General features: G+C 43.8%; 2 protein-coding genes across 3 annotated transcripts; both read left to right on the top strand.

Moving 5' to 3' along the window:
* Nucleotides 1-276: 276 nt before the first annotated feature.
* On the top strand, nucleotides 277-2,680 carry atp5mj (ATP synthase membrane subunit j). 2 transcript variants are annotated; one of them, XM_069715506.1, is made up of 4 exons: nucleotides 277-386; nucleotides 1,405-1,528; nucleotides 1,833-1,853; nucleotides 2,531-2,680. In XM_069715506.1, the coding sequence occupies exons 2-4, from the start codon at nucleotides 1,405-1,407 to the stop codon at nucleotides 2,542-2,544; spliced, it is 159 nt and encodes a 52-aa protein (XP_069571607.1). In that variant the 5' UTR covers nucleotides 277-386; the 3' UTR covers nucleotides 2,545-2,680. The 2 variants fall into 2 exon arrangements, with proteins under 2 accessions (XP_069571607.1, XP_069571608.1); XM_069715507.1 differs by having other exon boundaries at nucleotides 282-386; nucleotides 1,370-1,528.
* A 2,097-nt stretch (nucleotides 2,681-4,777) lies between these two features.
* Nucleotides 4,778-22,001, top strand: gareml (GRB2 associated, regulator of MAPK1-like). Its single transcript, XM_069715502.1, has 7 exons — nucleotides 4,778-5,107; nucleotides 8,733-8,873; nucleotides 13,429-13,559; nucleotides 13,672-13,837; nucleotides 14,951-15,812; nucleotides 18,751-18,915; nucleotides 19,566-22,001. Exons 1-7 carry the CDS (start codon nucleotides 4,996-4,998, stop codon nucleotides 20,158-20,160), a joined length of 2,172 nt encoding a protein of 723 aa, XP_069571603.1. The 5' UTR covers nucleotides 4,778-4,995; the 3' UTR covers nucleotides 20,161-22,001.
* The last annotated feature ends 645 nt before the right edge of the window (nucleotides 22,002-22,646 follow it).

The following is a 22,646-nucleotide window of genomic DNA, read 5'->3' as shown; positions in this document are numbered from 1 at the left end:
ATACGTTACTTTATCAATTATTAAAAATGAAGTTGGACACACGTCTTGGGGTAAAGAAGCACACGTGCTGTCGTAATATTAATTCGGTTTTGATATAAAAACAAGTGAAGACATCATTACGTCCTCGGGACGGAGCCAACAGAGAGTTAAGACGGTCTAATAAGCGGTTTTTTTGTTGTTGTTGTTGTTGTTTTTTAATAAGGTTTACCTCCATGTTGTGGCGCTGCAAAACCAAAGCACCAATGCGGCGCCACGCGGCTGAGCGTAGAAGAAGAGTTCCTCCGCGATATCTGAGCGTAGAAGAAGAGTTCCTCCGCGACTTTGACGTGCAGCAGCAGCAGCAGCGGCTGTGTTGACCTTCCTCCGGCGGCGTGACAAACCGAGAGGTGAGGACAGAGTTCACATTTATTTGGCAAAAGGGGACTTACTGGTGACTCGCTGCAGTGCAACGGGGGATTAATAAAGAAGCAGGTGTCTCTTTCCGTGCTTCTTAAACGTGCTGCTGCTGCTTCTGCGGGCGCCCTTCCGGCCTTTTGCTAAGGCTCGGGTTAGCAGAGGAGATGCTAATCCGCCATTGACGGAAGTAGTTTGAGTTAAAGTGAAGTTAAACCGACGCAGGACGAGTCTCCAAGGGCAAGTAGTCAAGTGTCCACTTGCAGCGGTCGTCTTTCCTCGCGTGTGACCGAGGTTACAGTTTAGCTGGAGCCAGCTGAGGGTCAAAGACGACGAGGGTCCTGAATCCTTCATGTTGAGCAGCGTCACTGTCTGCATGAAGGAACGAGTTCATCCTCTTTTATTTATTATTATTATTATTATCTAGAATTAGTGCAGCCCGACGTAACAACTAATACAAACTTAGAGTTAATGAGGTGCCTCACATCAGGAAATGTGTAGAAATTGTGAGTGAAGTTTGGTTTGTATGTTCCAGATATGTATATACTGTGCACTTTATATTTAATATGTTTTACTGTTATTTTAGTTCTTTATCTATAAATGCTGCTGTAGCGAAAGAATTTCCCCTTGGGGATTAATAAAGTAACTACCTATCTATCTATCTATCTATCTATCTATCTATCTATCTATCTATCTATTTATCTATCTATCTGTCTATCGATATGTCTACAGAAATATATATATATATATATTATCTATCTATCTATCTATCTATCTATCTATATATATATTTATCTATCTATCTATCTATCTATCTATCTATCTATCTATCTATCTATCTATATATTTATTTATTTATTTATTTATTTATTTATTTATTTATATATATTTATTTATTTATCTATCTATCTATCTATCTATCTATCTGTCTATCGATATGTCTACAGAAATATGCTGTTGTGTAATTTCCTTCCAGACACTTTAGGACCGTGTTGTTGCTCTCTCCTACAGATGGCTGGACGCATGTTTGCGAACTGGTGGGCGGTGGTGAGCCCTTACTACACCAAGGCCTACCAGGAGATATGGGTGGGCGTCGGCATCATGACATACCTGTACTACAAGGTTTCCTATGGCGGTGAGTTCAAAGACCTGCTGATTTTTTTTTACAGTATGTGGGGAAACACGGCTGCAATCACACAAACTGAACGTGCAGGAGACTGAAAAACATTTTCAGGGGGGTGAGCTGCACTCAATTGTAAACAATTGCGTGACAAAACCAATCGTCCTCAGCGTCCGGACATAAATACTGACGTTGGACATCAGTGTGAAATAAACCTGCCGTTCATGCAGCTGAAGAAATGCTTGATCATTGCATACTTGACTGTGCCAGTTGTCTGGGTTAAATGTGACTCATAATGTTTGTGTTTTTCCTTCTCCAGGCAAGAAGGCTGTGAAGGCCAGTAAGTAACATTTGTATTCATACTATATGATGAGGCTTGTGAAATATGATCAATATATATATATATATATACTGTGAAACAACACAAGCTTGTCGACATTCACGTGGCACGGACGCATTTACACAGTAGTGGTAGCTACACCTCAGGACCCCTGGTACGTGGCTGCATTGACCATTTAGGGAAATGTTGTAAATCTTTGAGGACTGATTTATGAAAATAATAAACTGCAGGGGTCAAGTCAGTTTGTCAGAGGTTGCACACTTGCATGTGTTCACCTCTAGATGTCACCGATGGGTCACATGCACAGTCTTGTCTTCTGGCTGATATATAATTAGATTCAGACTTTATCAATCCCACAGTGGGCAAATTTAGTCATCGCAGCAGCACAGAAAACAAAAAAAGGTGCACACAATATGAAAACATTTACAAATATATATATATAAGAAATAAGATAGATAACAATTATAAAAAATAAGCAATGAATAAATACACACAAACTATATACACAATAACAAATAAAATAGAATAAAAATGAATAAATACAGCTTGGGATGAATGGAGAAAATGTATAGGTGCTATGAATGGTGGTGGTTTTGGTGCCAAAATAAATTGATTATAGTTTATTCTTGCCCAGTTGGACAGAGATGTGACATTAAACATGTTTATTTTTTTTGCAGAGCCTGCCCACTGAGTGGTTCAGCATGCTGACCTCCCCCCCTGCTGTGAAATAGTGCCCCATGCCCCCAAATCCAGAAGTCCACCTTCATATTTGATTTTTTTTTTTTTTGTTAATATGAAACAAATAAAAATTGCTAACCTAAACTTTAGTCATTTTATTGACTTTTTTTTTTTTTGGTGCTAAAATCTGTATCATGAGCTAGTTTTGCACACAGTGATGGCTGTACACTGATAAAGGCTTCACCAAATATCAATTACGAATAAAAAGGTATGGCAATAAACCTCTGAGCAACACTGGGAGGAGATTGTGATGTCAAAGGGGAAAAACGGCATTTTTAGTAAGTATGCTTCTTGTGGTTCATGTGGTCAATACATACTTTGTTACCATTGTACTTTCAACACGGACATAAAAATCCACTGACTAACGCCGTCCTTTGATGATGACTAAAAATTAAAAGATATCTAAGGGGACTTCAGCCCAATATGGTCAGTGGAAACAGATATGGTCAGTTCAGATCAGACTGTGTGGTCCCTTTGGACAATCTTTCTCGTTTTGTCAGCGTTTGTCGCACCCTCTTAGAAAAGAAAAGGAGGAATGGGTGAGCTATTTATAGCCAACAAATCCCCGGTTGGGTTTGTATTTTAACTTATTGAACAGGGACTAAACCACCATATTTGGTGCTGAGTGGGTGTTGGTGTGCTTCTGGGAAGGCAGAAATCTCTCGTGTTTTGGGAAGGAAACGAGGCCACTGGATCACAATGATAACCTGCAATCACATTTAAACCGCGTTACTTTTACGTGACATGATTTTGAATGGCTCTCTATAGATTCCACATCGGTTATATAATTCTGCTGAAGCGCTCACTGGGTTATGGCACAAAGGGGCTGGCTGCATCACAAACTGAATGGCTGAGAAAAATCAATAGCAAATGAATAGGTTTCTGTGTACAGTTTGGTTCAGTGAACTGAGTGAGCTGACCGGAGTCCTGCTCGGGGCCACAGATGTAGCGCCCGGTGAGGAAGTGCACATTTGTTGGTGATAAGACCGCTACATACAGGTGTAAACCGCTCTTTATACGCCAGAACAACTGACGTACACAAAGGTGGTTTTCTCGGTATAACGACAAAGTCATGGTTTGTAGTATAAGGTCAAGCCTCTCAATATCCCGCACTTGTGCAAAAATACCTTGCTTCAGTACGTCTATTTAGACGCTAATTAAATTGTGTTAAAACTAAAAACAAATTCCTCCAAAAACAGCCTCAAGAGACCCCTGAATGACGTAATAGATGCAACTATTTCTTCGTAATGTTCGCCTTTCGGGACTGAGACGGTTGCATTTAGCGGATGGGGTGAGATGCTCTTTCTGGTATGTAGACTTTTATGACATAATGTAACGTCATTAAATAAATGTCTGCTTACACTGTCCGAGGGAGCTGTCATTGCTGCACCCTGCTTCAAAAGGTTTTTGTTCCGTGGGTGTCTAAATATTCAAAATATGTTTACTTTGATGTTACGTAAAATTTTAAGTAAATAAATCAGCAAAATGCACTGGAAATATCACGAGTCATACTCAGAAAATTGGCCCTTTAATGTGGGTACCGGTGGTGTTTTAGGGATCGAAACATCCAGTTCGATTCACTGATGAGCCAAATGTGTATTGTACAAATCATTTGGTCTAAGTAGCGTTTTAATGTAGTTGGCGGTGGAGTTCATTTTCACGACTGTTGTCCTTTTAACCAAGGCTGTATTTCAACAAAATTCAAAGACTAGAGAAGCCGATCTCAGGCTCAGACTACACGCCGCTTTCTGTGAGACACACGAGTCGGAAACCGCTGGTTTTAATATTTAACAATGCGTTGTAGTTTAAAAGCGTGTTCACATGATCTACCGTGTCAAATCTTATTCTAAAGAGGAACTGCAACGGTCAAATAACTGTAAACGGAGTGCAATAAAGCAGCTCCAATGTTTCCCTCGGGAAATGTGGTGGAGTGGAAGTATAAAGTGGCATTAAAACGGAAATACTCAAGGAAAGTACCAGCGACTCCAAATATCAGAGTAGATGTACTTGTCCACTTTCCGCTACTACACTCTCTTACGATTGTTTTCACACAAAAAAAAAACGCACTGGCCTACTTCAGAGTTTGCCTTGATTCACTGTGCATGTCTATGTGGGAGGGGAGGGGGGGGGGGGGAGGACAAACACTGGATGACAGAGGGGGGGGGGGGGAGAGCGAGCGAGAGAGGTCTCGCGCTCCCTCCCTTCGGCTCGTGCGCACCGACCGCGACTACGCTCCCCTCTCTCCTACAATTCAAACATGGCGAAACTCTTTGCCATTATACCACCGCCGTCGCCCTCGCCGTCCTCCGCCGCGTCCCCATCCTCGCCGCCGTCACCATCATCATCATCATCATCACCATCACCATCACCACCCTTATCTCCGGTACCGTGATGACCCGGGAGGATGGAGAAGTTGTCGGCGAGCCTGTCGGAGATCACTTGGAGCCCCTTGGCGCTGCCGTTGGACGCGGTGGTCAGCAAGTTCCGTCTGCCCACCCTGGTCCGCCTGGCCCACGGTAAGAGACCGGGCCACCTGCCCCACGTGTTCCCACCGGTAACAACTTTTTTTTTGACAACTTGTTGTTCGCCAACTCCGTCCGCTTCGTATCTCTGCGGTTGGGATGGCAATAGTGATGATAAATAACGATAAATGTGATTTTTTTTTTTAAGATTAGGGAAACATTTAAAAAATAAATAAATAAATAAATTTAAAAAAAAAAAAGAAGTTAAACCATCGTGGATAAAAGGGCGTTAGTTGGGATAACGATGCAGGGTTTGTGAGAAACAAGTGCAGCAATTTACCGAAGAATCTAACGAGCAGTTTTACGGTGTCAAGGTTGGCAAGAACATTTACGATTTCCGGTCACAACTTTCAAAATAAACCCGTAAACGTGTCAGGCCACGTAGCGAAAGAAAGACGGGGTTGGTTTTTGTTTTTTTTTGGAGAGGAAGTAATAGTTTTAAAGTTTTAAATAGAGTAGAATAAATACATGTAATTGGCTTTCAGCAGCTTAGAGAGTAAACTCCAGTAACCTTTGGCAAAACAACATCAGACAACAATAACAGTTAACAATAAAACAATGAATACATTAAATGATCCTATAATTTAGGCAAATGTATTTTTGATGCGGTTAATCAAATAGTTTAAAGCAGAAATTTAAATGCATTTAAGAGTAAAGGGTTGCGTCTTATAAATGAAAATAAGATAAATAAAAAATATTACCTAACTTTTTAAACATATGTTGACTGATGGTCTCACTAATTAGACGTTGTTTCCCAATTTAGATTAGACAACATCTGTATCTAATAAGTTGGACCTCCTAGAATTTCTTTTACGCGAGTCCATTAAACTGTGTTGAACTGCATTAAACACTATTATCATGTTTACCAACATGGATATGTTGTATTTTAAATGACTAATGATTAAGGGTATGACAGAATCTCTTGGCTGTCTCGTATCCTAATGAATTAACTGAATTAAGATGTGAGTCTATGATAGCCCAATTTCACATGCGCTATTGTAACAACACTTTAAAACAAAAATGTGGATGATGGGTTGCTGCAGATAAAGGAAATTTGCTTTTCAGGATTGGATCGTTTGTATTATTGTTCATCCCATGCATCATTTCAGAACTATGATTTGACTAAATGTTAGAAAGGCAACTGCATAGTAAGGGTTATTGACTGGCACGTTTGGTGCTCTTATTTTGAAACCAGACTGACATTGTTTCCGTTTTTATTTTGGTTAAATCTGGCTACCTTGCTGCAGCTGCAGCTTAAACCTGACACCAACCTTACAACTTCACACCAACCCCTCTGACTTGCGTTAGGAAGTCTTAATGTCACGTGTGTGCAGTTTCCAATTTTTTTTTTAGGTTTATGTTTTGCTGCCATCGTGATTCCCTGCATCACCAGATTTGGTGTCTTTACTTTGGGAACGGGCGATGGGTGTCATGGCCAAAGTTGTTCCAGTCCAGCGAGGCCCGGAAAGCCACAAAGTGTCTGTTGTGCTGCTGAAGTGCTGCTCAATTCTTTTCATATGTAAATGCTGTAATCTGTCGGTGAATGTAGTGAATACTAACGAGCAGCGGCGAGGAGGAAAACCTCCAACTTTCCCTGGTGGACAAAAGCGCGCTCCAAATGCCCGGAAAAATTACGCACCTTACTTCTGGCGGCGCGCGTGTACATTGTGAGAGCACCCGTAGGTGTTTATTAACTGCACTGTAGTTACCCCACAGATGCCTCCTTGCCAGCCAGCCCCCCCCCCCCCACACTCCCCCAGATGGTAGTTAGTTATTTACAACAGCACATGATGACAACAAGTAGGCTTTTTTTTTTTTCTGTCTCTCCTTTTCATAGTGACATCAACAAACAACAACAGTGTTTATCTGCATGGAGAGACTGTGGTTCAGTAGTGTGTTTGCTTAATTCACTGTGATGGGGACTTTCCTGCTGGACTGCAACAGGAATGCTTCAGTATGAATGCATTCAAACTTAATAATCACAAGAATAGGAGTCATAACTTCTAGGACACAGCTCCCAAGCAACAAGTGTTGACAGCAAAGTCATTGATGCTGTTTTTAATAGAGCCTGACTGTAAATTAAAAAATGGACATAACCTGCAGGTCTGAAAAGTAAAGCCAATGCAGAAGTGCCTTAAAGTGCAATACCACCGAGGGCCACTAGGGGCTGGCTTTAAAAAAAAAAAAAAAAAAAAAACCTCCTCTTCCATAGATTGACATTAAAAAAAAGTGTCAATTTATAAGTGAATATTTTTTTCTCCCTCAAGTTCTGATGGTGCAATGAGCTAAATTCACTCCTTCTATACAGCGTTCTGGTGATTCTCCTGAAAATAATCTAGTCATTATTTAGATATTACGCCTTAAAGATATTTGGAAATGTGTCTGGTGTGACTGACATACCTGGGATGCAGTCGGGATTCTGGTATAGGAATGTGGTGTCGTCTGGTTTCCAGTCAGATCCGCTCCTCGCTCCTCCCCTGCTCGTCCAAATGCAGTGATCTCTGGCTCCGAAAAAACAGGATGGCGACGGCTGAAATGCCAGACTTGAGGCTGCAAAACGACACTCCACAAACCAACGGGTGACATCATGGCGGTTTGCCACTTGAGCTCGACTGATACTGGATTTTTGGGGCCGATGCAGATGCCCTTACGATGAAGTAAAATAAAACAAAAAAAAAAACACATACAGTATCAGTATATCGGCTGATATGTGGTTATCAAACATTTGTGACAAACACCTTATTGTCCAAAATGTCCTAATTTTAAATGACTAAATTAGCCCTTAATGCCAAATTAAATCAAAAACCGACCAATAAATCAGTCGGGCTCCAACATTCAGAGCCGCGTGGTTGAAGAACCGAGAGAGATAAGAGGGAGCATTTTTGTGATTTGCGGCCATTTATCACGCAGCAAAACCTTTAACGTCACAGACCAGAATGATCTGAGACTCCCGGATACAAACACAGGTGACAATCAGCCAACCTCCCAAAAGAAAGAAAACTCCTCTGTTGATTATTATCTCTCCCAACAATGAGGTTTTCTATTCCTACTGACAGTCCTTTCCCTTCTCTGCTGTGTTTATATTCAGCCGTCTATCAACACGATTGTTTGACTCAAAGGCTTGAGTGTTACAACTGTCTGTGTGTGTGTGTGTGTGTGTGTGTGCGTGCGTGCGTGCGTGTGATTGAATTGTACCACTGTGCTATCAGCAGAAATCGATGCTGCTCTTGTGAAAGCTGGCGAGAAGTAAGTGTGTGTGTGTGTGTGTGTGTGTGTGTGTGTGTGTGTGTGTGTGTGTGTGTGTGTGTGTGTGTGTGTGTGTGTGTGTGTGTGTGTGTGTGTGTGTGTGTGTGTGTGTGTGTTTGGACGTATGTGGGATGTCTAATTGTAGGTTGCCAGTTGCATAGCAGGGTCCACATGAGTAGGTTAAGGGGGGGTTGGTGCACTGTCACTGATCGTGGTAATTATGAACACTTGAGTCCGTGTCAGTCGTGTTGAGGGCGTTTTTTTTGTTGTTTTTTTGTTGTTGTTTTTTTTTAACCGCTGATCTACTTTGTGTAACCTTAGAAAATAAAAACCAACTGTTGCATCCGTCTGTGTGTTGATGCGTGTGTTGCAGGTGAATGTGTGGAGGGTCTGTCGGAGGAGGATGTGGTGCTCTTACACTCCTGTCGTCAGTGGACCACGGTGACGGCCCACAGCTTAGAGGAGGGACACTACGTAATTGGACCCAAGATCGACATCCCTCTGCAGTACCAGGGTGAGCGCACACACACACACACACACGCACGCACACACACACACATTACACACACTGCTTGTATACACTAGCATGGACGGACTTCTTTGGTAGTCGGGCCAAATTTTGTCGACATCTGTAAAAATAAAAATGTTCCCTAAAATGTCCATTTCCCTCCTGGGAAACACAGTCAACATGTTCCTCTTGTTCTATTTTTGGTGGGGAATTTGTGTTTCTTTGAGAGACGGCCAGCCAAAGTAGTAACAGACTTATATATCAATAGTGGGAAGTAATGTAATCTTAGTGTTCAAATTTCTTTCAGAACTCACGTTAACTTTTAATTAGATTTATCGAACTGGTGAATCGTCAGGGTTTTCCCTTCATTCGCTCAATAGGGTCAAATCAAAAGCTGTCTTTTAAGTGGGACATAACGTGAAAAAAAAACCTTTCACATGATCGTCCCGGTCAGTGAAGTAATTCTTGTGCTTTGCATCGTGCACGCTTGTGGATTCAAAACCTCACTAGGGTTGATTGGAGCCTCTCTTTGTTGAGTTCATATGTTCTTCCAGTGTTACTTTCCTAAAAGGCCTTCGGGTCACGTGTGAAAACTTATAAGAGGGCTCACACTCCTAAAGAGCTTACCCACGAGAATGAGCCCCTTTAGAAGTAAGAACCCGCTGATGAGGCAGCTTGAACCGACTCGTGCTTTTTTGCAGCCAAACATTTATTCTCCAATCTGCAGAGAAATTCGAGCGGATACCCTGACGTGCACTAGCCCCGGCTCTGCCCGCCTAATTCTCACAGCTGCGGTCGTCGCTATGGTGATAGTCTGGAAAACCCTGTTCACGTTTAAGGTTTCGCTCAGCCACTCTGAAGGGTCGGACCGATCAGTGACCGGTGCGACAGTCGGTCATTAATGCAGCTCCAACAATGGCGGCGGTGGTGGAGCTGGATGACGTGATTAACAGTTAGCAAATATCGCATACAAGATGATGCAGCAAAGACGTGTTGAAAATTTCCATTTGCTAAAATAGCACCGCCATGAATCAAACATACGAGTGTCGGTTTAAAGCGTTTCGCTCGTAAACATTAAACAGCTTCAAAGAAGAGCTGGAATAAGATATGTTAACAAGTTGTTTAAGATGAGCAAAAGGATGGTCACATTTAACTATACTGAATAATAGTAATACGAAAATAATATTCCCAAACTGGAAACCCTAATGTTCAGACAAATACACTCAGCACAGCTACCTCACATTCACACATCCGACCGGCGACCGTGTGACCTAACCCGGCGGCTCTTCGCCCATTGACTCGTCTTCCTGCTGAATGAGTCCAGTCAGTATGACCTCACCGGAGCTCATCCCCACAACCCCATTCTTCCGACTCCCAGTCCCGTCACATCATTCGCCGTGTAACTGGATCTTAATGCCTCCTCTCCATCGCTTCCTCCACTGATGGAGCGCTGATGTCACCTCACAGGGCCGCCACCGCCTCCCGGGCTCCTTTTCGGAAGAAAGAAAGAACATTTGATTGGATTGGGTGGGGGTGGGGGTGGGGGGTGGGGGGATTTATCATTTTAGACGCTCCAGCATTTCACACTGGAAGCACGTGAATCACAGCCAGCATCGCTCCCATGAGTGAAACAACACGTAGAAATAGCACCGAGACGTATGAGGTGAACTTCAGTAAAAGTGACTGCATTAGTGTCACCGGGGTTTTCTCAGAGATTCAGAAAGTGTTGCGTTCGCATGAAGGGAGATAAAGAAACACATTCAAATGAAAGGAGCTGCAGGAGCTGAGACATGCAAATATTTGACTCCTGTAAGCGTTAACCTTCACAAACACTGGATTTACTGTGACGCAATTTAGTCTGCAGAACCTCAGAGACATTAAATAGTTGTTATTACATACAAGTTGAGGGGTACTGTTGGCATAAACACGTTTAAACACAATGCAAACTTCTCATAGCCTTTTTTTTATATATATATATATTCCAGGATTGCTATCTTAAACTCTTAATCTCGCTTTAAAGCCAGGCAGACACCAGAATTGGTCTCCTAATGACTAATCTTAGGATCTCGCCAAATCATGTGCATTTTTATGGGGGAGGGGGTGGAGGCACTCCAATTAATTACTCAGATCAGCCCATCAGATGCATCTCTGTCGGAAGTTCTGTTTGGAGGTTTGAGCCCTTGCAGTCTGATTTCCATGATGTCGTCTGTCAGAAGAATCAGAGAAAGAATCCGTTATAAACCCAAGCGAGCTTGTTTAAGAATTATTGCCATAGTATTTTGCAGGATGTGACTATGACTATAGACTGTGCTGTGACATGTAAAATCAAACATTGCTGCAGAACAAACAGACTATATTGTCTGCATCTTCCAGCCGTCTGCGGCTCCGTGTTTTTTCTCGTTTTCTTTCTGCTTTCCGTCGTAGAATGGCGCTGAAATTATGCTACTTTTCTTTCTTCTTATCGACATCGAACAAAATACGCAACAATGAAGAAAACCAACCGGATGTCCCGGGATTTTATTCAGTGGTTTATCGTTAATGTTGTGGCCAGTCAGTGCATCCATACGATGTGAGCATCGAAGTCTGTCCGAGTAGACGGGCCAATTAAATCAAGTTGAGTGAGCTGAGCTGTCTAGTTTTGATGACACAAAGCGTGAGCTCCATGATTTATCCGTTTTTTGGGTCCATTATTAGTTGTGACATTTGACTCTCTTTGTTTGTCAATCAGTTGGTCGTCTCTTTGAGGAAAAGACCTGCTTATTTGTGTTTAGCCAATTAGTAATGATGAAAAGGCGCTTTACTTTAAGAGTCTAACAGGCCTTGTCAGAGCTGCTTTCACTTTTTTTTTTTTTTTTATCTGGCAAAATAACGGATTAGTCTGGGCCTCTTCTGTTCCAGGACCCCGGAGCAATACATCACCCTGACGTCCTCTTTAGATGGGGGTGCAGGCATTCAAAAAAAAAAAAAAAAAAAAAAAAAAGGCAGATAAAATGTATGCACACTTTTTAGGACCACCTTTGTATCTCTTTAAATATGTCAGGTGAGTTGTTGCTGTGGAATCAAGAGGCCATCGCCGGTGGTGAGCTAATGTCTGTGTGGTGAGCTCATACAGGAAGTCCAAATAAGCTTAGGATGAGAGCAATATAGGTTTTTCCCCCCCCTGGGGATGGACCACAGGATGCCTCCCTCCCTCCCTCTCGGTCTGTCTGCATCCTCCTCCTCCTCCTCCTCCGCCCGGCGGTGGGAGGCAGGGATGACGTGAAGCGGAGAGGACAGAAAAGCTGAATGATCACCCGTCGTGAATGGGGTTTTCGGGGGGGAAGCGAGTGGCGCCGCAGCCGCCCGTCTGATGTGATAGTCGCAGCCAGAGCCTGATGTGTCGGCATTTAAAAGCCTCGGCCGGATTTTCTCACAGTGGCTTGTTGCTATCTCTGTTCTGCTGCTCCGTTGGTAACATTTCGGAGTCTCAAACTTCCTCCGCCTGCCACTTTTCTGCTGGGACGGGGTGAGGGGGGAGTTTTGTTGAAAAGTGCTGGTTATTGTTTGGTGGATGGAAGCTCCTCATCCTGGGAGCTGTGTTTGAATTGGAAGGTGGGGGGTTGGAGGAGAAAAAAGGGAGAGAAGGTGCTGGCGTAGACGATGGTGGAGTTTGGTATTCTGCTCTGCTGCCCAGAAAAAAAAAAAAAAAAAAAGTTTCTCATCTGTCTTTCCCTCACAAACACTTTGACTGTGGGAGGGGAAAAAAAAAAGTAAAAAAAGGATTTTTGGCCTTTCAATTGCGATCAAATAAACTGATAAATTATAAAAGGACAAAAGGAGCTTGTTCTTTATAAAGATCTTATTTTGACGCAGCTGGTTTGCATTCTGTAAAATGCGAAAAGTGGCGCAAACCAACAACTATTTACAGTAAAAACAACAAAACGCCGCAGCGCAGGAGTGAGAGAATCAGAGGAAAAGAGGGGACGAGCGAAGGAGCGAAAGGGTCAAAGCCAGGGAGAGAGATGTGTGTGTGTGTGTGTGTGTGTGTGTGTGTGTGTGTGTGTGTGTGTGTGTGTGTGTGTGTGTGTGTGTGTGTGTGTGTGTGTGTGTGTGTGTGTGTGTGTGTGTGTGTGTGTGTGTGTGTGTGTGTGTGAGAGTGTCTCCATGGTGATGTGTCTCTGCTCTGAGTGAGAATGGGGGTCCTTTATTGGTTGCCATGCCAACCCCGTCGGCCGTCGATTGGCGGGGAGCTGGTGCCAGGTCACAGGTCACCGAGGTGTCTTTGTATTCTTCTCGTCCAAACGGTGTCTGCTGCAGATATGCGTGTGTAGGTAGTCAGAAAAAGAAAAAGAACAAAAACAACTCTTCATCTCTCCCTTTTTTCTTTGCCGTACTCCCCTTCACTTTTTCCCTCTTCAACTCTCCAAACTTTTTGTCCTCCTCCACTCCTCTCTCTTTTCTCGCTGCCCCCTAATCACTTCCTGTCTCCCTACACCTTAATGTTTCTTCCATCCTTTGTTTTCGCTTCTTCTTCTTCTCGTCCCCCCCCCCTCCCCCCTCATCACATTCATCCTCTCCATAGGCAAGTTCAAGTTGTTGGATGAAGACCGAGACGTCAGGGATCCCGTCCAGTATTTCTCCAGTGTGGAGGAAGTTGCCGGAGTCTTCCCTGACCGGGTCTTCGTCATGGAGACGATCACTTTCAGCGTCAAGGTTAGCGCACGGTCACTTCCTTTTCCCACTTCTGCTTTTCTCTCTCTTTTGTACTACAACTAACACGCTCAGTCTGTAGCTAGCCTTGTGATCATGTACGTGTGCGCTGCAGGTGGTTTCGGGGGAGTTCAGTGAGGACAGCGAGCCCTACAGCTTCACTCTGCAGGCTGGAGATGAGCTGTCACTCATGGGGAAGGCGGAGCTTCTCTGTGCCACGCCCTCCAAGGAAAAGACGGGACTGAGCGCGCTCCTGAGACGCCTGGGAAAGACTCCCAGAAGTGAGTAAGGCCAAGATGCCTCTGGCGTCGTATGAAGTCCTGTTTCAGTGGTGACACACGCACATGAAAACCAGGAAAAGGGAATCGGTGACAACACCGGTGATAGTGAAGATTCATTTCTTCTTGAAAAAGGACATAATACTCGCTATTTTTGAAGGGATACAGATTGCTTCTTTTTTTTTTTTTTTTTTTGCTGGTTGGTGGTTCGAAGATTTAAAGCGAGAAAAGAGTATGGCTACTATGAAAAAAGGGGTCGGGCTCTCTTCAACACGACATCCCACGAACATTTGCTCCATCTCCAGTTCACATCTGGTTCCGTCGCACTTGAACTTTGTCCAACTTTGACTGTGCTGCTGTGCAAAGTTTAGCCAATCAACCTGTATGAGAAATATTCTTTTTTTTTTTTTTTTTTTTTTGTATCTACCAAACTACAAACTGGAGCATCAGTTGCAGCAGTTTGCTAAAACTCTGCTGAACCACAAGACATTAGCTCGTCTCCGCCTGACCATTGCTCACGGCTTCAGTCTTCACTGTGATTACAGTCTGGAATCTCTGTTCACATTAAGGTTAGCTCAGCCGCTTCGGTTGGCCGACCGATCAGAGGCCAGTCGAAGTAGTTCCAACAGTAGCGATGGTGGTAGACATTTGGCGCAGACAATACGTAATATGGTGCTCAATGCTGATTGGTTAAAGGCTTCTCTAGAGCTCTACGCCGACGTCTACGCCCATTAGTATTCAACGACTAGAAAAAAAAAAACCCTCAGCTAAGTAGACAGACCCATGTAAACATTCAGTGAATTTGGGTCTGGTAATATTCGGTATATAATATTGTGCGCTGAAACCTGCTGTCAACAACAGAAACCCTCCTCCGATGTGAGGAGAGGGCAACGGCGGGTTGGTAAATGACCGCTGCAGACTTCCTTGGTGGAAACTTCAACGTCATCACATTTAGCAAGTGTTCACTGATCGGTCCGCCCTTCAGCAAACCTTCATGCGAACAGGGTTTCCAGACTGTAATCACGGCGAAGACTTGGTGGAGCCAAACTATATGAGCGTATGTTCTGGTCCTCTTTCCATGCTTTGCTAATCGACCTTCTGTTTCCGTCTCCTCAGGTAAAACTCCCTGCCTGGTCTGCATGAACCATCGCACCAATCAGAGTGTCAGCCTGCCCTTTGGCTGCCGTGGACGCTTTTGCACACGCTCCCCCCTGGAGCAAGGCATGCTGGGAGGGGAGCACACGGTACGAAGCATCATCGAGAGAGTTCGACTCCCCGTCAACGTGTCCGTGCCGTCGCGGCCGCCCCGAAACCCCTACGACCGCCACGCGGTGCGGGAGGGCCACCGCTACAAGCTGCTCAACATCGTCAGCAAGACGGTGGTGCTGTGCATGGTGCTCCGCCGACAGGAAGTCTCCCCCTCGCACTTCCTGCTGCTGCGCTGCATGCCCCGGTTTAACGTGGCCGAGGCCTCCGTCCACACGGCGGCGCTGGAGAGCCTCCTGCTGCGACATGCGTTCGACCCGGACGCCTACTCTCGCGCCGTTCGAGAAACCCGTCCGGAGTTGGAGTGCATGACGGAGGAGTGCGTGAGCCCTCGCCGCTCTCGCATGTGCGTGTCGGGCCAGGACTCGCTGGCACCGGCGCTGCAGCGCCTCTCGATGTGTGGGTACGTGGGCGGGGTTTCAGACGGCATGTCGCAGCGCTGCAGGGACTCTCTCGGAGAGCGGCTGGGGGAGGGGCCAGGCGAGGAGCGGGAGTACGTGACTCCCGAGTGGACTGAGGCTGAAATGAGGACCAGTGAGGAAATCCCTTACGAGGAACTCTGGACCAATCAGAACCCGGAGGGCTTGGGAAAGGAGCCAAACCTCATATCCTTCCATTCGTCTTCCTCGTTGGACGGTTCTCTGGGTACCGTGGTGGCCAGAGTGTCCACCCCGCCGCCCGTACCTCCCAAATCTGATGCTGTGAGTCTCAAGTCCTCACCTCCTGTCCTTCTCTTTCGTCCCTCCGTCTCTCATCCTTCTCCGTCCACAACAGCATCCGGCCGTTAAAAGTCAGGCTTGAATTATTCATACATTACAGCTTTTAAACCTCACACACACACACACACACACACACACACGCACACACACACACACACACACACACACACACACACACACACACACACACACTGAATTCCTGGAAAGGCAGCCTTACGCCACCTCTGTGCTTGCAACACTTGAACACATACAACATACACATACATGTGTGCCGCCATGTCCTTGTGTCCCTGGAGGCCGGTGAACAGCTCAGTCGTAAACAGTGAACAGGAAACATGTATACAATAATTCAGTAAACAGAGCACAGGCAGTTTATTCCCACAGGTATACAACCATACTACTGACGGAGTGTTTGGTTTAAGGATTGACCAGGTTAGTGTTGATTTTGTCATAAAAGACGGCCACAAAGCAACAGGCTAATCATTTCTTATGAACACTAAAATTATCACAATACTTTGATGGGATTTTGTTCGTCTGTGATTGCTGCGATGCACTTCCCAGAAACCATTTATCAAATGAAAAGGGTGTTAAATTTGTATTGGTATATAAGGATAACTTACTTATTACTTATTGGTTGTTGATTGTGTTAATTACTTATCGAAAAAACTGACTTGAAGTCAGAAAAAAGTGAAAAGAAAAACGATAAAACTGACAAAACAAAAGCACATCCTCAAACTTGAGATGCAGAAACCAGAACGTGCTGCACATAATGATTAAACTATTCCCAAAATGTGATTAACAACTCATTTCAAATTGCTATTTCTGAGGAGACAATACAATAAACCCCACTCCTTCCTACCTTGCCAGTATCATTGGTTTCCTGATTAAGGGCTCTTATCAGAGTTTTGGTCCGAGTCTAAAAGGAACGTTATCTGCTGTATAACAGGATATAAAAATCGTAGAATCTCATACTTTTAACGAAGATATAACAACAATTATTTTCACTGGCATTTAACATCAGCTGCCAGGATGCTGGTGAAACGGGGAAGAGCTGTTGTTGTTCACTGGGAAGGAAGGAACCGAACGCACAGCATAGGAACAGGAGGTCTCATGCAACAAAGACTTTGAATCACTAAAGGCAGGAGCTGGATATTTCCATAGAAATCCCAGATACAAAATACAAACACGCAATCCAAAACTCATTGAGTCAGCTGGGGCTTGATCCAAAAACAGAAATGAAAAGGCAAAATCCAGAAGCAACGAAGAACCAACAGGGACACAGAACTTACTTGATACGAAAAGGCGCAGGAACAAAGAGGCAACAGAAACGAGCTGACAAAGAGGGAAGAAAAGCACACAAACTAACGCAGCAGGGAGAGGAGCACAACGAGGGACAGGTGGAATTAATCGGAGGGGGGAGAGGGGGTAACTGCAAAGTAAAACAGGAAATACAAAACTCAGCCTGAGCTAAAGACTACAAAACTACAAAGTAAAACAGGAAATACAACTGAACACAACAGTCTACACAACAGAAAAACAATCCATAACACGAGCCAGTAAAGGCGACTTAACTTTGGCTCTCTCTTATCAAGTAAATACACTTTAACTTAATCTGAACTACATTAATCCATAGTAACGTGATTAATAAATTACTTTTGTGCTTTTGTGGTAACCGACCCACTTTTCTTCTACTGAATGAAAGTGTATCATCTGCTCCTTTACAACACTATTTTCTACCACACGGTTTATCCACCCGCCACTTCAGAATTTAAAACTGTGAAAGCCCAAACTTTCGTGAACTTCACGTGATTATATCATTACTGGGATTAATGGAGACAAATCCATTTTATTCAATATATATATATATATATATATATGAGGAGATTGTGGAAGATTCCTTTCACGGTGAAAAGTGCAGTATAATAGTTGTTGTTTAACTAAATCTATTTGTATGATTGTTGTGTTTTTACTTTTTTAGAATCTGATTTATTCGTTTTTAGCTGTAAGCTAAAAAATGTGTGTGTGTGTGTGTGTGTGTGTGTGTGTGTGTGTGTGTGTGTGTGTGTGTGTGTGTGTGTGTGTGTGTGTGTGTGTGTGTGTGTGTGTGTGTGTGTGTGTGTGTGTGTGTCGTGTCGTGTCAAAGCTCATTCTTCTACTGAACTTTATTTATGCTTTTCGTGTGCAACTTGAAACTTTTTAAGATCGTATACTTCTTTTTAGGAAATTAACTCAAAATTCAATTGTTCTTTAATTTGTTTTGTCTTAAAAACGAGATTGTTTTGCTGCTGAGCTGTTTACATTTTGCTGTCGTAAGATCACTCCCCGGCATTACTGTTTATTTGACTGCATACAGTCTGGTGTTTTTTAACGGGTACTTTATCATGCCTTTGTTTTGGTTAATTAACTTTTTTTTTTTCTTTCGAAGTAACGGCAGCAGAACAGAAAGGTTTGTGTGGGCGTTGATATCTGCTCTGCAGCTGGATTATACCCTGCCACCCACAGTGTTCTTCATTCCCTGATATTTAGCCTGCCAAGACACTCTCGGTCTTTGTGTGTGTGTGTGTGTGTGTGTGTGTGTGTGTGTGTGTGTGTGTGTGTGTGTGTGTGTGTGTGTGTGTGTGTGTGTGTGTGTGTGTGTGTGTGTGTGTGTGTGTGTGTGTGTGTGTGTGTGTGTAGCGACTGTGTGCGAGGGAGTTTGTTTGAGGTGTAAAGGTCACCGAGTTTGACATTTACCCAACAGGACACACACACACTCCCATAAAGCCTCCCGAGAAGTCAAATTCTAGGAGTTAACTTTTTTTGCTGCTGTGTATGTGGTTGTGATGTACGTGTGTGTGTGTGTGTGTGTGTGTGTGTGTGTGTGTGTGTGTGTGTGTGTGTGTGTGTGTGTGTGTGTGTGTGTGTGTGTGTGTGTGTGTGTGTGTGTGTGAGAGAGGAGTGTCGCTACTTGATCGCCCCTCCGGTTCCCCCTCGCTGCTCTAAAGGAGGCTCCATCTCCAGTCCGGCTCCCAGCCCTCCGGTTCCTCCTCGCTTCCCCAAAACCTCCACGTCCCCGAGACCAAACCTCTCCTTCTACTCCTCTGGACTGCAGGACAGGTACGGTGTTTAGTTTGACTCTAAACATGCAACAATTCAGACTTTATTTCATAATTTTATTTGGAATCATTACTGCAATTACTGAAAGTATCGGCAGCAACTTTTTTAAATTATGGCCTGAACGCTGGACGTAATTCACAAGCTGTTGCAACCGATATTTCCGATATATACTTCTAGTTATTTAAAGCAGAAAAGACAAACGCAAACTTGCCCTAAAGTTAATCCAGACACCTGGAAACTATGGTTGAGTCAACAGAAGCTCCGTTTTAGCTGCATTCAGCTTCTGTTCTAGAGATTTCTATGAGAACATGAGCTTCATCACTGGATGGAGTTTGCCCAGTTGTCATGGAATCCAACATTTGAATCCTCAGCATGTTAAACATGAAGCATAAAGCAAAATGATTGAAAGCTCCAAAACAGCCACTAAACGGACGTTTTACTGAGATTTTTTTTATTTTATTTTTATCAACTAGGCTAAATTTGATTGACATATAAACATTGTATCAATAATTATTTTCCAACATCTAGTTGCTGGAATTTTATTGGTTTATTTAACATTTAATTTAATTAACATTTTAAATTGACTTGTTGATGATCCAAACCCAAATATGTCCTAGAAGCTAACATCCCTTTCTCCGGTTGCGTCCCAGCTGCTCGCCCTCTCCAGACGCCTCCCTCTACTGTTACCCCTGCTCATGGGCAGACTGCCCCGCCCCGAACACGGCCAGTCCTGAGCCGGTCTCCGCCCTCCCTGCAGACAGCACAGTCAATCCTCAGCCTGCACAGGCCACCTGGGCAGAGCCGTGGGTGGATTCCTTCACCTCCTCCGGACCTCGACTCAGACCGCCGCCCCCGCAGAGTCGGTTTGCTCCCTTCGGTGCGTTGAACCCCTTCAACCGACAGTCCCCCTGCCCCTCGCCCGAGCCCACGACCAACCACCCCACCACAGATTCCTTCAGAGGTGCAGAGGGGGGCGGGACATCCACCGAGGGGTTGTCCCCGCCCCCCGACCCCACCTGGCGGCCTCCTGCCGACCTGTCCGCGCTCTCATTGGAGGAAGTGTCGGCCTGCCTGCGGTTCATCGGCCTATCAGAGGCGGCCGTGGCCGTGTTCCAGAGGGAGCGGATCGACGGCAGCCTCCTGGTGCAGCTGACCGAGGACATCCTGTCGCACGACTTCCACCTGAGCCGACTCCACGTGACCAAGATCTCACAATTCATACAGGGCTGGAGGCCCAAGATCTAACAACCACTCCGTCCTCATAACGTGCCTGTCGGCCGCTGAGCCTTTTTTCCTCAATGTGCCTTCTTCCACTGTGACCAACCGTCTGCGGAGCCCCGCTGACTGTGAAGCCGAAGGAAACCACGCCACACTGTGGTCAAACTGTAGAACTGACACTTGACTGACTGATGCTAAAGAGTCCTCAGACTTGACTGCACACTTCCTGTCTGAATCACAGACCGGAGCTAGTTTACTAACAAATGGCTGCGACACAGAGCTGCATGATGAAAGTGCGACATTTCAACATGCGACACGGACAGACGGCAGAACAAGGGTTTAAACGCCGTGCAGCCTTCACGCCGTGGTTCGACATAAAAACCCGATATGAGGGGGAAACTTTCCTTCATTTTACTTGAACATTTCTTGAATAGAATCTCTGCAGTTTTTAGATCTTGTATTGTTTACACCGAGGTAGGTGTTCACCGTTCAAAGGTACGTTACGGAATTCACAGCCTCTGTTGTTGACCAGTGGGACACAAAACAACAGTCGTAACACTGAACATGTCCCCGACACACACGAAGAACAGAGTGGGAGGTTCTGAGGTGATAAGAAAGAGCGAGAGGTTAAAGAAAAAAGAAAAATGCAGAAAGAATGAAATCAGAAATCTTAGCTCTCTGTGAAATAATCACTGAGGTTTTCGGTACTGACCAAGGATTCATTGACCAACCTCTGAATATACTGTATCCTGGCCATGTTGTGCTTCGGAGCACTGACGTTTTTATTAACATTCCCTGTAAGAGTGAGTAACACAGGACGTCCTCGTGTCTGTCGTCGGTTACACACGCGTGTTTTCGACTGCCTCAGAAATAGAGTTCTCAAAATGGACCTTGGATTCTCTTGTCGGGATATGATTGATTTAGCCGAGCGTAATAATAAATGTAATCACACTTCGTAATACGTTCACAAAGCCGCTTGTTTTTCTTTTATTCATCACACACCACAACTCGAGGAGTTTCTTTCAACCCCCATAAGAGAAAATACAACTGTTGAAGGGTTCAATTGTAAAGTAAATTAAGGGAGAGTTTTTTTTTTTAATTTTTTTTAATTAAGCATCTTTTCACTTATTTTAAAACTTTACAGACTAAATGATTAATTAACTAATGGTAAACATCCTTCCCAAAATGAGAATACACGTAAATTCGCCCCGAATGTATAGCAACAAAATGAACAGATGTTTTCCATCTGCGGACAGAAGGACAAATATTTTCTAATTAAATGATGCACACTCTATGAATTCTACGTCTATGTCCCGTTTAATTAGAGGTGAATCTCCATATTAGATAGTGATGACGCCTCACTAAGGGAAATTTCAGGAAGTCCAAGTGGTCCAAATAACTGTGAAAATTAATTTTATGTTGTTGTAAACTTGTTGACTAATACTTGTGATTCACTTGTTTCCATACGAGCTGCTGCTCCCTCATAATGTCGGACATAATCTGATTGAAACTATAATATTCCCATGATTTGATTGGCTGCAGCTGCTTATTGATGCCAAGTTTCTGAAAACTCCCCGTTGTCCACTACAGCCACGCAATTTTGATGCTGTCATGTAACTTTGAAAGCAAGTGTAAGATAAGGAATGAGAAATAAATGAGATGACAAAATAGAAACTAAATGACCTCTGAACATTAAATTCATCCTTCATTCATTGATTTGATTGTGGGGAGCTGGAGTCAACGACAAGAAGATAAGAGGTCGTGAAGCTGGAAATATGATCACAGTTTATGCAGTTAAAGACAATTTCACGAATAATTTAAGTTAAAACATCTTCTGCAGCTACAAATACCTGCAAGCCCAGCTCACACCTACCTCAACAATAAACTGGCCTTTATCTAGATATATATATATATATAAATAATTAAAAAAAGGATTTAAAGAGTCTTTAAAGAGACCCAGTTAGAAGATGAATCTGAAGTTTATGACAAGTTGGCAGCCTTATTATTTTTGTAATGAAAACTGAGAAAAAAAGGGAACAGAACTATATTACCATTATATCAAGTCACATCCAGTTTTCCAAAGTCTTCTGAATTGAGGTAGTTACCAAGTTATGCTGCGGATTTCTTATAATATAATAAACTGACTTTCCACACGTTAAATATCTCTCGACATTCACACATGCTGCCAGTTAGTTAACTGGGTTTAGCTACCTGACACCTGATCATTTCCTGACCCACGACCCCTTTAGAATTTGGAATAAATGAGAAAATATTGTTGAAATTTATATGTAAAAAAAAAAAACATGAAAAACAGTTTTATAGATCAAAGAAAGCTTGAATTGCACCTACATCGTGCATCCATTACAGTCTGTGACTACACTACAGTCACCCCCTGTTTGCATAGATGAGAGCCTGTGACTGGACTACCTAACACTACATCCATTCATTTGAACTGATTTGAAGATTGTTCCAAAAAAAATGACAGCCAGATAAACTCTGCTCCTCTTCGCTAC

The sequence above is a fragment of the Brachyistius frenatus genome, unplaced genomic scaffold (genome assembly GCF_029030835.1).
Source record: "Brachyistius frenatus isolate BFR_SWC_R1_liver_20210118 unplaced genomic scaffold, ASM2903083v1 Contig_143, whole genome shotgun sequence".
Lineage (NCBI taxonomy): Eukaryota > Metazoa > Chordata > Actinopteri > Embiotocidae > Brachyistius > Brachyistius frenatus.
This window is presented reverse-complemented; position numbering and strand designations above follow the sequence as displayed.